Source organism: Callorhinchus milii, unplaced genomic scaffold, assembly GCF_018977255.1.
Source record: "Callorhinchus milii isolate IMCB2004 unplaced genomic scaffold, IMCB_Cmil_1.0 Scaffold8, whole genome shotgun sequence".
Classification (NCBI taxonomy): domain Eukaryota; kingdom Metazoa; phylum Chordata; class Chondrichthyes; order Chimaeriformes; family Callorhinchidae; genus Callorhinchus; species Callorhinchus milii.
In genome coordinates, this window is record NW_024704749.1 from 24,474,276 (window position 1) to 24,489,433 (window position 15,158).

The 15,158-nt window shown below is 44.2% G+C and overlaps 1 protein-coding gene across 2 annotated transcripts in view; it reads left to right on the plus strand.

Annotated features, from left to right (window-relative positions):
* Positions 1–15,158, plus strand: part of LOC103188884 (spermatid perinuclear RNA binding protein) — a 73,069-nt gene that overhangs the window by 37,761 nt on the left and 20,150 nt on the right. For both annotated transcript variants that reach the window (XM_007909046.2, XM_007909048.2), the window contains exons 6-11: positions 3,725–3,816; positions 4,224–4,319; positions 4,800–4,911; positions 5,720–5,817; positions 12,115–12,229; positions 14,523–14,615. In XM_007909046.2, the coding sequence (XP_007907237.1) occupies positions 3,725–3,816; positions 4,224–4,319; positions 4,800–4,911; positions 5,720–5,817; positions 12,115–12,229; positions 14,523–14,615 (606 nt within the window). The remainder of the gene's footprint in view (positions 1–3,724; positions 3,817–4,223; positions 4,320–4,799; positions 4,912–5,719; positions 5,818–12,114; positions 12,230–14,522; positions 14,616–15,158) is intronic.

Sequence of the window (15,158 nt, forward strand, 5' to 3'; positions counted from 1 at the left end):
CATTGCGATCAAACAAAATTTATCATGGAAATGTAGAAGAGTAATTTGCAAAATGAAAGTTCTAAATTGCTCAGTACTTCAAACATAATCCATAATAACAATCTGTTTAAGCACAGAATCAAAATGTATCCTGGAGATATACTGATAAAAAAAACTGGATTATAATATTCTGAACCATTCCTTCTAAAAGTAAAGCACTGAATATTTGCCATTCTTAGAAGAAAAATACTTTTTTGTATAACCTGTTAGCTACATTATCACAGAACGTGTTTTAACCACATGTGGATGTTGTGAAATTTGCTGCATTTTTAATTTTAATATTTATAGTGTGAGTATTGCTGATGCCCCATCTCAGAGCTACAAAAATGATGTCAACCAACAGACAACGTTCAGTGTGTTCAGGTGGTTAGATCCAGGATTTCCATATCTTTAATTGTCTGTGTGTAGGCATAGATGATTGTACTTAGCATTTGTCAAAATGTGGGTATTTAATTATGTATGTATCACAGCACATGTGACCACAATTCTATTAATCACTGATGGTTGACACTGCACAATTTGTTTTGTCCAGAATATTATGAAGTTCAGTTGGTAGCTTAGGCGCTATATCAAATGCAAGGATTATTATTATTGTATATGGTCAACATAAGGATTCATTTTAGAAAGCAGCTCTTATATAACATACTTTTAATGCACTGATAATAAATTGGTTGAGTAACAGTTTACCATTAGAATAAAAACTGAAATGTTGCATTTAATGTAGAAGTTTGTTCTGATAGGTAGTGTGTATTAATGACAAACTTGTTTTAGTCACAAGCAGGACTCCATGCTGAAAGAGTAAGTTATAAACACAATTATTTCTCCTCAATTATGTCTTGAATCCATTTATTCCAATCCACATAAATTGGTAAGAGCGCTGAGATTGGGAAAAAAAACAAGGTAGTCAGAATAAATAAACAATATAGTTGTGTTGTAATGTTGCTTAAAGATTAATTTACCTTTACGCATTTTTTTGCTTTAGCCTCCAAAGCGCGTCACTGATAGTTTGTTGAGCCTTACAGGACAATGTCAGACCTTTGACCAACTGGCCGCTCTCTGTCATGGGAACGGAGGCAGCTGTGCCCACCTGGGCAGGAGGGGACTCCCTGTTGCTGTTCTCTCCATTTTCTAGACTTGCTACGAGTCCCTTCAGTAATATTACTACTGTTCAGCAAGAAATTTTGGTGTTAAATTGCCACTCATGGTTTATGCTTAAGAAATTGTGTGAATTAAAAATAATGGCTGCTTAGTGAGCCATATTACTGATTTGAGTGCAGTTGAATTGGCAGATAGCAATATGACAACATCAATCCCAACCAGAATTTCCTGCAATACAGTACCGTCACTAATCAGCACCCAAAGCAGTGTGAGCTGAAGGGAACTTACTCAGCTGTGTACATTTTGTCTTCTATGAATGGTTCATGTGCATTCATGCCCTGCTTTTTGACAGTCTAGCCTTGGGGAAAGATTGAGGGATGTGCTCAAGCTACTGCATATTTGAAAAAGTTGAGCTGAGCAGGTTGTTGACACCTATTACCATATGTTGGTAATACTAGGGCTAGAAATTGTATTGGCTGCTAACAGAATTTAAGAATTTACTTGTTCTCACCATATTAATATTCTCATTAACTACAATTTTGCCTCCGTTTAGATTTTTTTTAGACTTAAAATGTTCTTGTTTTTTGAAACTTCGATCTCTTGCAGCTTTTAGAATTCAAGGATTCCAAGTACAGCTTGAGATATTAAATTGATTCAACCTGCTCATAATTGGGTGTCACTAAACCTCACAGCGACAGTAGCTATCATTTTCCTTTGTTAAAAGGGAGATGCTTTCTGCTGTGCTTTCTGAAGCCAATTATTGATTTTATCCAAAGACCAATTGCAGCGTGTTGGAACACCTTGTACGGTTTGCAACCACTACCACGCGAATCACAAAGCAAACTTGTTTATCATCTGCAATTACAAGAATTATATATTAGTTGTTTGGGGAAGGCTTTTAATTTGAAACCCCAAATTGTACAGGGCATGAAGTGAACACATGAGTGTTTTTAAAAGGGACTTTGGTGCAAGTCTACCCATTCACTGCCTGCTCTTTGTCCCCTATCCTCATGTTTTTTCAGTAGAACTTGCATGTAAAAGATGACTGACTGCAAAATAAATTTCTAATTGATTGTTTACATAAGTATGTTTAAGAGCCCTTCGGTGTTATCTAATTGATTTACATCTAGTCTTTTAGACCAATTTCCAATTTAGTAGTAGGAACAATGTTACAATATCATAAATCCAAGGACATAGCAGAACTATGTAGAGTCCTTGTTGTTCAGTTGTTAAGAGTACTCGCTTCGCAAGTGAGAGACCTGGGTTTGATTCCTGGCAGTGCGAAATGTTGGGCAAGTTCCTTACTCCACACGCCTCTGTTCACGTAGCAGTAAGTAGGAACCCGTTTGTTAGTCAATTGGCGGATTGCTTTTCCGGGGGGAATAATTCCTTCAAAAAAAAAAAAAATTGGTCATTTCAATCCATGACTGTTTGTGAGACACTGCTGCCGCGTTTTGCCCACAAAAAAAATACACAGTCAATTAATTTTACAGTATATTCTGTGAAGCGTTTTGAGACGTCTTGAAAATGTGGTAAGGCGCTATATCAAAGGCAAGGATTATTATAGAACGTAGTTGGAGTACTACATTGATGATGTCGGAACACAATGTATTTTATCAGGTCTGAATGAGAATTTGTAATAAAGTGCCTACTGAAAAACAATTGTCCCTGCAGACAGTCATCCTTTATGCAGTCTAATCCAATGTTTTAGACTATTAACTACCCATCTACAACAGTTTATCTCTATATCCCCTGTATAAGAAATATTGTACTTATAGCAGATGTTTTTGTGGCTTTTAAAAAACAGAACTCTACCTGCTTAAAATACTTTTTTTTAAAGGTATCATTCAGAATTCTGAAAATTCAGTGGAGGTAAACTGCTTGGTTGAGTTTCTGTTGCATTTTAATACCTGTGTTGCATGTTTTAATTTCATAAACCTAACTTGAATTGACAACTTGACCAAGAACTTTTCAGGATGAACAAAAAAACTTGCACAAGGGATTAAAATGGTAAGGCCAATCCACACAGAATTAAATTCTGATTATCTGGGTCCTAAATACCAACTAAAAGGTAGAATATACTAAGGATAATTTTATATGTTCATGTTCATATGAACTGTTCAGGAAACTGAGATGTGAGTGAGCAACTTAGTTGCAAATTGAAACGACACAAAAATGGAAAAGGGAATATTTTTACTAATAAAAAAAATACCCTGCCAAGTTCTAAAGCTTGTGGTAAACATTTATCAAATTACCCAAGAAAACGGAAGTTAAAGTGGTCTGGCTAAGAGTCAACAAAAGTATCTGCTGTGTGGTATAATCTGTTGTGTTCTGCATTTTGAATAAGACTCAGAATCATGTACTCTGTAGTTGATATGCCATTGATTCGTATCCCGAATGAATGCCTTTTGCTTCTGTCTCACATGTTCACATTACTGTAAATGGCTGTTGTAGTAACCACAATGCACTATTAAACCATTAAATTTCTGGGAGCCTTGTTTGCCTAGGTTGCTGCCGATCCCTAGTACTGAATGACAGAAACCCCTTGGTCAAACTGTATCTGTCTTCTTATTCCATTCACCAATAGAAAGTGTTGCGATGAAAGATCCACCGGACTTATTGGACAGGCAGAAATGCCTAAACGCCTTGGCGTCTCTGCGACATGCCAAATGGTTTCAGGTTGGCTACTTGTTCTTACCTTATTGTTATTGTAGCCTTATGAGGATTTTGTGTTTAAATTATTTGTTGTTCTATTAACACGCTGTTAATATTCTTAATTTGCTGATTATAACGTTGGTACTCTTCACACAAGTTTTGTAAGTTCAGTACATTTACTGCAATAATAGGTAGTTTTTTTTTGACTAGATATCATGAGGCTACAAAAGCAATTGTTAAACATAATGCTTCTCGCTTGTACTTGAAGTGTGCCATTCTGTAGATGGAGTTTTTTTTCCCTGTAAATGTTATTTTTTTGTTTGCATGAAAGATTATTTAACTTAATTTTATGTTACTGAGATATGCCAAGGCGAACGTTACTCTAGTAGTACTAAGCAGATGATGTATTACAACAATTTTGTATATTTTAGGCAAGGGCAAATGGATTAAAGTCGTGTGTAATTGTGATTCGTATTCTTCGTGATTTATGCAACCGAGTACCCACATGGGGACCATTGAAAGGATGGGTAAGTTTTAAACATCGACTGTTCTTGAGGAAAAAGGAATCGTCCAAAGACATGGCAACCAGTACCTTTGAGTGCTTTATGTGCTTTGAATCCCAGAACAGGACAATTCACAATATACAATGAGTATAACATTTTGCATTTGTGCTACATTTTGTGAAAACATGGTTCAGCAAAAATATTGGTTTTGACATTTTCACAGCCACTTTGTGCGAGAGCACATGTTAAAGGAGTTGTCTTCACAGTAAGAAATTAATTTGGTCTTACTCCAAATGCAACAATGTACATTTTCAGAAAGTTTGTTTCCTAAGTTCCGTTTGAGAGAAATTAAAGTTTTTATTTGAGAATAAATTTGAGAGTATTTTATTTTTTATTAACTCATCCTAAATATTTCAATTATAAAAGCTATACCTGTATGTGTAAATCGTTCTCTTGTGCTTGCTGCTATTTGTGACTGATTGCTTGTTCCTTTATTACATTTAGCCCCTAGAGCTTATTTGTGAAAAAGCCATAGGTACTAGTAATAGACCATTAGGGGCTGGTGAAGCTTTGAGACGTGTGATGGAGTGCTTGGCATCAGGGATTCTTCTGCCTGGTAAGAGTTTCAAGTGGTAAATGGAATTAAAACTTATGCGATTATTCTTTCTAATCTATCCTAAAATATGAAACCTTAATTCATTAAGATGAATTGTCCACAGTTTTCACATACGTCGTAAGAATAAACAGTTTGATGTAGCAAACACTCTTGGTTGCAATTTAAGGAAAGTATAAACTCCCATTTAGGAACACAAGGAAACAGGAATGACGGGAGGCCATTCAGCCCATTGAGTGTTCCATCTGTATATATTGAAACAACTTTTGCCTGCTTGCCACGAACATCAAATACTGAACTTTACAATAATTCAACTAATGTCTGTGATAAACTCAACTAATGTCTGTGATAAACAAAACAGAAGTCACTGGGAACACTCAGCAGGTCAGGCAGCATCTATGGAGAAAGGAAAGTGAGTCAACGTTTTGGGTCCATGACCCTTTGTCAGAACTGGAGCATGTTGGGAGGGAGAGGCTTTTAAGGGCTAACAGAGAGGGGGGAGGCAGGGCAAGGAAGACAAAGGAGAAAATGGGGTAGAGGATAGGAGATGATAGGTTAAAGAGGTGTTAATGATGCAAAACAAAGGGGGGGGTTGCTCAAAACGGGAAAGGAGGCGTTAATAATGCAAAACAAAGGGGGGATCAAAATAGGCAGACCAGAGAGAGAAAAGGTGTGTCTGGGACCCAGATGATGTGGTGATGGTCACAGAAGAGATGGGTTGGCGAGCGGGGGGAAGGTGAGCTGTTATGGTTTGAAATTATTGAAATAAATGTCTGTGGTAAACTCAACATGTAAATTGCTTCCTCTGTAGGTGGTCCGGGTTTACATGATCCCTGTGAAAAAGAGCCAACAAATGCATTGATCTCAATGACTCCACAGGAAATGGACAATATTACCCATAGCGCCCAGGTACTCTTAATGTCAGTACAATCAAGCGCTACATCACGTTATTCAGTGGCAAGGCAGCACTGGATCTAGTTTTCTGGAACTCCATCCCCCAGTGCCTTCGCATTGCTTCCTCCCTTTCCTCCTTCAAGGCCGGTCTCAAGACCTTTCTCTTTGACCGTGCCTTCAGCTCCCCTCTCGACTCTCTACCCCCTCCTCGCTCCCTCCCTTCCCTCCCCTCACCCTGACCATTTCCCCCCTCCTCGGGTCCCGACTCAACTGTCCAGCGCGTTGGGACGTCCTCCCGACGTGAAAGACGCTCTGTAAATGAAATCTTGTTGTTGTTGTTGGGAATGAAATGGGGCAAATGGAGCAGGTTTCAGTAGGAGAGCATCTGGACAACAGTGACCGCAACATCATTAGGTTTAGAGTACTTATGGAAAGGGACAAGGAGCAATCAAAGGTGAAGATACTCAACTGAAAGAGGCTAATTTCAGTGAGTTAGAAAGGGACATCGCCAAGATGGACTGGAAAGAAAGATTGGCAGGTAAACAGCTAACGAGCAATGGGAAGCCTTCAAAGAGGAGATGGTTCAGGAACAGAATAAATACATTCCCACAAAGGGGAAATGTAGGGCATCCAAACCTCCCTGGATGACTAAGGAAATTGGGATTAAAATAAAACAGAAAAGGGAGGTTTATGATAAATGTCAGGTCCAAAATACAGAAGATAATCAAACAGAATATAGAAAGTATAGAGGAGAACTGAAAAAGGAAATAGGAGGGGCAAAGAGATTGTATGAGAAAAGATTAGTGGGTAATATAAAAGGGAACCGTAAGGTATTTTATAAGCATATAAAGAATAAAAGTTTAGTCAGGTAGGGTGGGCCAGTTAAGGAAATTCCGCTCCAAAGAGGAAATCGTCTTGTGGAGGCAGAGGGCACAGCTGATGTACTGAATAAGTACTTTGCATCTGTCTTCACAAAAGAAGAGGATGCAGCCAATGCCACAGTATCGGACGAGAGGGTAGAGAAATTGGATAAGATAAGAATAAACCGACAGGAGATACTAAAAAGGTTGTCTCAGGGTAGATAAGTCACCCGGTCCGGACGGGAGGCATCTTAGGTTACTGAGGGAAATAAGGGTGGAAATAGCACAGGGTCTGGCCACAATCTTTCAATCCTCCTTGAACACCAGTGTGGTGCCAGAGGACTGGAGGGTTGCAAATGTTAATCCCCCTATACAAAAAGAGGCAGGAGGATGAACCCGGGAACTACAGGCCAGTCAGTGTAATGCCAGTAATGGGAAACTTCTAGAGACAATAATCCGGGACAAAATAATTTTTCACTTAGAAAAATATGGGTTAAGAAAGGACAGTCAACACGGATTTGTTAAAGGGAAATCACGTCTAACAAACCTGAGGGTTGTTTGAAGTAACGGAGAGGGTGGATGAAGGTTGTGCAGTTGTTGTAGTTTATATGGATTTTCAAAAGGCATTTGATAAAGTGTCACGTAAGAGACTTGTAAGCAAAATGGAAGCCCACGGTATTAAAGGGACAGTGGCAGTGGATACAGAACTGTCTGGGAGACAGAAAGCAGAGAGTGGTGGTGGACTGTTGTTTTTCTGACTGGAGGGAAGTGTGCAGTGGTGTCTCTCAGGGGTTGGTATTGTGACTACTGCTGTGTTTGATCTATAAAATGACCTGGACGTGGGTATAGGGAGTATAATTTCCAAGTTTGCAGATGATGGTAAGCTGGAAAAGTAGTGAACAGTGAGGAGGATAGTAACAGACTGTAAATGGACATAGACAGACTGGTAACACGGGCAGACACGGGGCAGATGAAGTTTAATGTGGAGAAATGCGGAGTGATGCATTTTGGGAGGAAGAATGAGGAGAGGCAATATACGCTGATGGTACAATCTTAAAGGGGGTGAAGGGACAGAGAGACCTGGGGGTCATATAGTAAATCTTTGAAGGTGGCCGGACAGGCAGATAAAGCTGTTAAAAAAGCATATGGGATACAAGGCTTTATAAACGGGCGGAGTCCTGTAGCTCAGTGGTTGGAGCACTTGCCTCGCAAGTGAGAGACCTGGGTTTGATTCCCAGCAGGGTGAAACCTTGGGCAAGTTTCCTTACTCCACACACCTGATAATAATCCCTCAAAAAAAACAGTAATAAATTGGTCATTTCAATCCATGACTGTTTGTGGGACACTGTTGTGCTCAATTGGCTGCCGCATTCGCCCACAAATACAGTCAATTCACTTTACAGTATATTCTGTGAGGTGCTTTGAGACATTTAGAAGACATAAAAGCGCTATATCAAATGCAAGGATTATTATTATTATAGAATACAAAAGTCAGGAAGTTATGATGAGCCTTTATATAAAACACTGGTTAGGCCTCAGCTACAGACTGTTCAATTCTGGGCCCCACACTTTAGGAAGGATATCAAGGCATTGGAGAGGGTGCAAAGGAGATTGACCAGAATGGTACCAGGAATGAGGGCCTTCAGTTATCGGGAGAGGTAGAGAAGCGAGGGTTATCCTCCTTGGAGCAGAGAAGATTAAGTGGAGACTTGATAGAAGTTTTCCAAATGATGAGGGGATTCGAAAGGGTGAACAAGGAGAAACTATTCCCACTGGCGGGTGGGTCGGTAACCCGAGGACTCCAATTTAAAATAGTTGTTAAAAGAAACAGAAGGGAGGTGAGGAGAAATGTTTTTACACCGCGAGTTGTAGACGCCGTCGGCTGTCCTACAACACCCATCCTGACTGCTCCTTCCCCCGCTCTCACCGCAAGGCCCACCGGCCCTCACTCACGGGAGCCGACCTCTCCTCCCTCACTCACATCCCCATCCAACCCGCCTTCCCATCCCCTCCCACACTCCACCACTAACTGTCCCCTCCACATCGGTCTGCAGAATGTCCGCTCATTAACTAACAAGTCCCTCACAATCCATGACCTCACCATCGAGGAAAATATCGACATCCTTGCCCTCGCTGAAACCTGGGTGTCACCCCAGGCAACACCTTCCCACTAGTTGAGGCCACACCTCCAGGTTACACCTTTCACCAAACCCCACGGCCCAATCGCCATTGTGGTGGTATGGCTCTCATCTCCCAGTCCCCCCTCGGCCTTTCCCCTTACTCCTCCGGAACCTTCCTCTCCTTTGAACACCTTACCCTCTAGCACCCCTCCAGACTTTCCTTCAAAATCCTCGTGTTTACCGTCCCCCCAAGCCTTCCCCCACCTTCCTCTCGGACATCTCCACCCTCCTATCTTCCCTCTTCCTCTGCTCTGAATGCCTCCTTATCTTAGGCGACTTCAACCTCCACTTCACCCCCTCCTGCTCTACCTGTGCCGATTTCTCCTCCCTCCTCATCCACTCCCACACCCACGTCCGTGGCCACCCCCTTGACCTGGTGATCACCCGGGGCCTTACCGTCTCGGACATCATCATCATCGATAAAGCCATCTTGGACCACCACTTCATCTCCCTCAACACCTCCATACCCCTTCCCCCTTCCCAACCATCCACCATTACATACTGTCCATGGAAAAAAATGTCCTCCCTCTCCACTGCCCTGGAGTCATCTGAACTCCTGCACCTCTGGCCCTCCCTGACCGATCTCCCCTCCTCACTCTCCTTTCTCCACCACTCCCTCTCCTCCAGTCTGGACTCCCTTGCCCCCCTCACCTCCCGAACTGCCTCATACTCCCGTAAATCCCCCTGGTATACCAGCCATCTCTGTTCCCTCAAGGCCCAAGTGTGAGCTGCCGAAAGCGCCTGGACCAAATCCAAACTAATGGTCCATTGGCAGATTTGGCTTCACCACACCAAGATCTACCGCTACGCTCTTGCCTCCGCCATATCCTCCTTCTACTCCAAGGTTATCTTGGGGGCAAAGGACAACCCCCGGCTTCTCTCTCCCACCACAAACCATCTCCTCCGTCCACCTTCCGACACCTCGCCCATCCTCTCCTCAAACTCCAACTGTGAGGAGATGCTGGACTTCCTCGAATCTAAAATCGAGGGGATACGTTCAGCCACCTCAGCCCCGTCCACAGCCACCCCCACATCACCTCTCCCTCATGACCCACCCATTCTCCCCATGCTCCTTCGACCCTATCTCTCCCTCCTCCCTCACCACGACTGTCCTCAAATTCAAACCCACCATCTGCTCCCTCGATTCCTATCCCCACCTCTCTCCTCGTCTCCCAGCTCCAACTTCTGGCCCCCCTCCTGTCCGATGTCATCAACCTCTCTCTGTCCACCGGTTCAGTTCCCACCCCCCTAAAAACGGCCATCATCACCCCCATCCTGAAAAAACCTTCCCTGGATCCATCCCTCCTCTCCAGCTACCGCTCCATCTCTAACCTCCCATTCGTCTCCAAGGTCGCGTCCCAGCTCCACTCCTTTCTCTCTCACCATTCCCTCTTTGAACCCCTCCAATCCGGCTTCCACACTGCCCACAGCACAGAAACAGCCCTGGTCACAGTCACTATTGACATTCTGAACATCTGCAGTCAGGGTTCCCTCTGCCTCCTTGTCCTCCTCGACCTCTCTGCCGCCTTCGACACTGTCGACCACTCCATCCTCATACACCGCCTCTCCGCTTTACTCAATCTTGTACCCTTGCCTGGTTCAATTCCTATCTCTCACTGTCTCTACTTTGTTGCCTCTAACGGTTTCTCCTCCAGCCCCCGCACTGTTACATCTGGCGTCCTCCAGGGCTCTGTCCTTGGCCCTCTCCTCTTTAATATCTATATGCTCCCCCTTGGTGACATCATCCGCAGACACAGGGTCAACTTCCACATGTATGCGATGACACCCAACTCTATCTTTCTGCCTCCACCCTCGACTCCAGGACCCACTACTGTCCTGACAGACTGTCTCAGTCTGTCTCAGCCCTCAAGTCCTGGATGAGGGCAAATTTCCTACAGTTGAATGTGAACAAGTCCGAGGCCCTCCTGATTGGCTCGCACCAGCGCCTCCGGACCTCAGGCTCTGGCAGCATCACCCTCCATGGTTGCACACTACAGCTCACCAGCCAGTCAGGAACCTGGGGGTCTTGTTCGACCCTCAACTGTCTTTTCTCCCCCACATTCAAGCCATGACCTGCTCTGCTTCCCTCACCTCCGTAACATCGCCCGACTCCGCCACTACCTCACCCCTCAGGCCGCTGAAACTCTTGTTCATGCCTTCATCACCTCCAGGCTCGACTATGCAAATGCCCTGCGTGTCGGCCTTCCCAACTCCTCCCTCCACAGGCTGGAAGCCGATTCGATAACAACTTTTAAGAGAGAAATAAATAATTATTTGGGGAGGACAAGTTTGCAGGGCTATGGGGTTTAGAGTGGGAGAGTGGGATTGATAGCTCTTTTCACTGATACACTGGGCCGAATGGCCTCCTTCAGTGCTGTATAATTCTGATTCATCCTCAACATTGGCTTTCTCTTGAAAATGGGTATATTCAGAAATGCCCAATGTGATGGTGCCTGAATAAGTTAAAACATTATAAATTTATCACATTATATGTACATAAAATATTCTTTTCTTTTACCTCATTACTGATTTTTTTCTCGTTCCAAGAGATGAGAAAAAAATATTATTAAGAGGGCAGTCAGGTGGCTTATCCCCGGTCTCTGATAAGACAGCTATGAAACTTGTTCATAGGAAATGCACCAGACTAGTGTAAATCATTTGTCACTCCTTCACTCTGTTGCACATCATTAAATTGCGTGGCTAAGATCAGATTTGCACTTCTTAGGGGGAGGTAAGCAGAGTCTCCTTGGAACTGAACTGGCTCCAAAGTGACATGTTTGCAGCAGAATGTCGGAATTGAGCTCTGTGGTGGCCTGTAATCTGGTTCCTGCCCCCACCCTTTGGAACTCCATCCCACAAGTCCTTTCACCTCGCTCTCCCTTGCTTCCTTGAAGGCACATCTCAAGACCCTTCTCATCGACCGTGCCATCGGCCACCCTGCTATCCCTAGTCTCCCTGCCCTCCACCCCTCCTGATCCCAACCCCCAGCTCGGGTCCAAATCCTTAACTGTCCAGCATCTTGGGCCGACCTTCCGATGTGAAAGGCTGCATTGAATTATGCATGCACAGTGTAGATTATTGATTAAATCAAGGTTTATACAGTATGCTTGCAACTCGGACTTGGCTTAGTTCATAGTAAATGTTGTGGTCCTGACTGATATGACTTGTGAGTTTTACTGTATATTACAAAAGTCTAGAATTTGAAGAAGGTTGATAACAGTTTATATGCACACACTTAATTGTTTTGTTTTCCTACGTTTTGTGTCCTCTAGCATGCACTTAGACTGATGGCTTTTGGTCAAATGTACAAAGTACTGGAAATGGACCCACTTCCATCAACTAGATCTGCATTTCACAAACGTTCCAGATCACTGAGTGAGCGAGATGGTGGGTAAATGTTGAATTCTTGTACAATCTAAATATGGATTTTCTATTGAAGGCTTAATCTGTTGTAAGTGATTAACAGCTAGGCTGACCAGAATAGGTTATGTAATCCTTGTTGGTTTGTTTAAAACTCATAGCAGTGTACATTATTGTTCTATCAGAAAATCAGGCACTGGCTCCATTCTTATTTACTCTCCATTCTAATCGTCATTCTACTCTTAGACAATCTTGGAGGCTAAGGACAACCCCAGGCTCCTCTTCTCCATCACAAACTGGCTCCTCCGCCCACTCTCTCATGCCTCACCCATCCTCACCTCAAATGCCAACTGCGAGGTGATGCTGGACTTCCTCGAATCCAAAGTTGAGGGAATCCGCTCAGCTGGCTCTGCCACTGCAACTGCTACCCCCTCCCCATCTCCTCCTCCCACCCCAGCCACTACCTACCCCTCCCTCCACACCTTTGAACTTGTCTCCCCTTCCTCTCTCATCATCGCTATAACCCGTTTAAAACCACCACTTGCTGCCTTGACCCCATCCCTACCCCCTCCTTACCTCCCAGCTCTACCTCCTTAGCCCTCTACTCACTGACATCATTAACCTCTCCCTGTCCTCTGGTACTGTTCCCACCCCTTTAAAAACTGCTGTCATCACTCCTATCCCTAAAAAAACCCTCCCTGGACCCTTCTCTACTCCCTAACTGTAGCCCCATCTCCAACCTCCCTTTCCTCTCCAAGGTCCTGAAACAGTTGTTGCTTCGCTCCTTCCTCTCCCGCCACTCCCTTCTCGAACTCATCCAATCGGGTTTCTGTGCCGCCCACAGCACAGAAACCGCCCTGGTCAAAGTGACAAATGGCATTCTGTCCATCTGCGACCAGGGCTTCCTCTGCCTCCTCGTCCTCCTTGACCTCTCTGCTGCTTTCAACGCCATCGACCACTCTATCCTCATCCACCGCCTCTCCTCTCACCTCAACTTCCAGGGCGCTGTCCTTGATTGGTTCAGATTGTACCTCTCACACCGCCTGCACTTCCATCTCCTCAAACAGCTTCTCTTCTAGCCCCCAAACCATCTTGTGCGGCGTTCCTTGGGGCTCTGTCCTTGGTCCCCTCCTCTTCAATATCTATATGCTCCCTCTTGGTGACATCATCCGCAGACATGGGGACAACTTCCACATGTATGCGGATGACACCCAACTCTACCTTTCTGCCTCCACCCTTGACTCCAGGACCAACTGCTGTCCTGACAGAATGTCTGTCAGACATCAAGTCCTGGATGAGAGCGAACTTTCTACAGTTGAACGTCAACACGACCGAGGCTCCTGATTGGCTCCCGTCAGCGCCTCCTCACCTCAGGCGCTGACACCATCACCATCCATGGTTGCACACTCCACGTTGCTAAGTCAGTCCAGAACCTTGGGGTCTTGTTTGACTCTCAACTATTCTTTCTACCCCACATCTGTGCCATGACCCGCTCTGCCTTCCCCCACCTCCGCAACATTGCCCGGCTCCAATACCGTCTTACACCGCAGGCCGCGAAACCCTCATACATGCCCCTCATACATGCGTTCATTACATCCAGGCTCGACTATGCAAACCCCCTGCTTGTCAGCGTTCCCAACTCCTCCCTCCACAGGCTGCAGATAATCCAGAACTCTGCAGCGCGTGTCCTCTCCCGCACCAGGCTCTGCGACCCTATCAACCTTGCCCAACTCCACTGGCTTCCCATCACGCAGAGGATACAGCTCAAGATCCTGGTCCTCACCTTCAAAGCCCTCCATGGTCTTGCTCCCCCCACTACCTTTTCAACCACCTACCACCCTGTTCACTCCCTCCGTTCAGCGGGCTCCGGCCTCCTTCACATCCCCCGTCTTGCTTGCCCCACAGTGGGCGGGCCTTCCGCCAATCTGCACCCGCCCTCTGGAACTCCATCCCGCAGTCTCTCCGTCTTGCCTCCTCCCTCGCCACCTTCAAGATCCTCCTCTTCGACTGTGTTTTCGCTCTCCCTGCTCTCTCCCCCCCCCCCGGCTCTCCACCCTCCCCCACCCCGACTCTCATCTCCGGTCCGTAACTCGGTCCGTCCAATGCCTTGGGATGTCCTCCCGACATGAAAGGGCGATGCAGATGTAATTTGGTTGTTGTTTTGTCCATTTATTTTTCTACATAGATATGAAGAGAGCACTGACAGTTCAGATCCTAGTATCAGACCGATGCAATATAGATCAAAGTAAAATCGTTTCTCAGATCTTTCAAACAAAAGTTGCGCATGAAGTAAAATTCTTTACGGTTTTATTTGTTTCAGGATTTCTCTCTGCACCTTTGAAACGACCGTATGAGGATAGTATGGGAGACGACAAAGATCCAAACAAAAAGATGAAAAGAAACCTGAGAAAGAGTAAGCAAACGTTTGGTGTCTGAACTCTTCTACAGAGAACAGTAGGCAGCATTTATTCCCTTTTCATTCCAAGTATCTTATTATCTAAAGAATTTCCCCATTCATATTTGCAACGTTCTCTTTTATCTAATGAAATATAGAAATTCTGCAGCATTTTTAAAGTTAAGATATATATATTTTGAGAGTATGTAGTAATCAGTCATTTATAATCTGGATTTGTTAGGCACAACCTGTTTTTTTGTTAATAGAACTTCAGTAATAGGTGTTTCTTTGTATTGAACATTAGTTGGCCATTACTTTTAGCATGGGAACCAACCAGGGTACAGGAAGCCATCCAGCTGGCTCAGTGCATGCGCACTGTAACCAGCTGTCACTCCTCGCTATAATACAGCTTTGGGTTTAATGGATCCCCAAATACTGCATTATAATGAGCCTGCAATATAATTTGAATGGAATTAAACCTCAATGGATATTGATGTAACCTGAAAATCTGTTCCACATTAGACAGTTCAACGCACTCTTTTTATGCATTAGACAGACTAA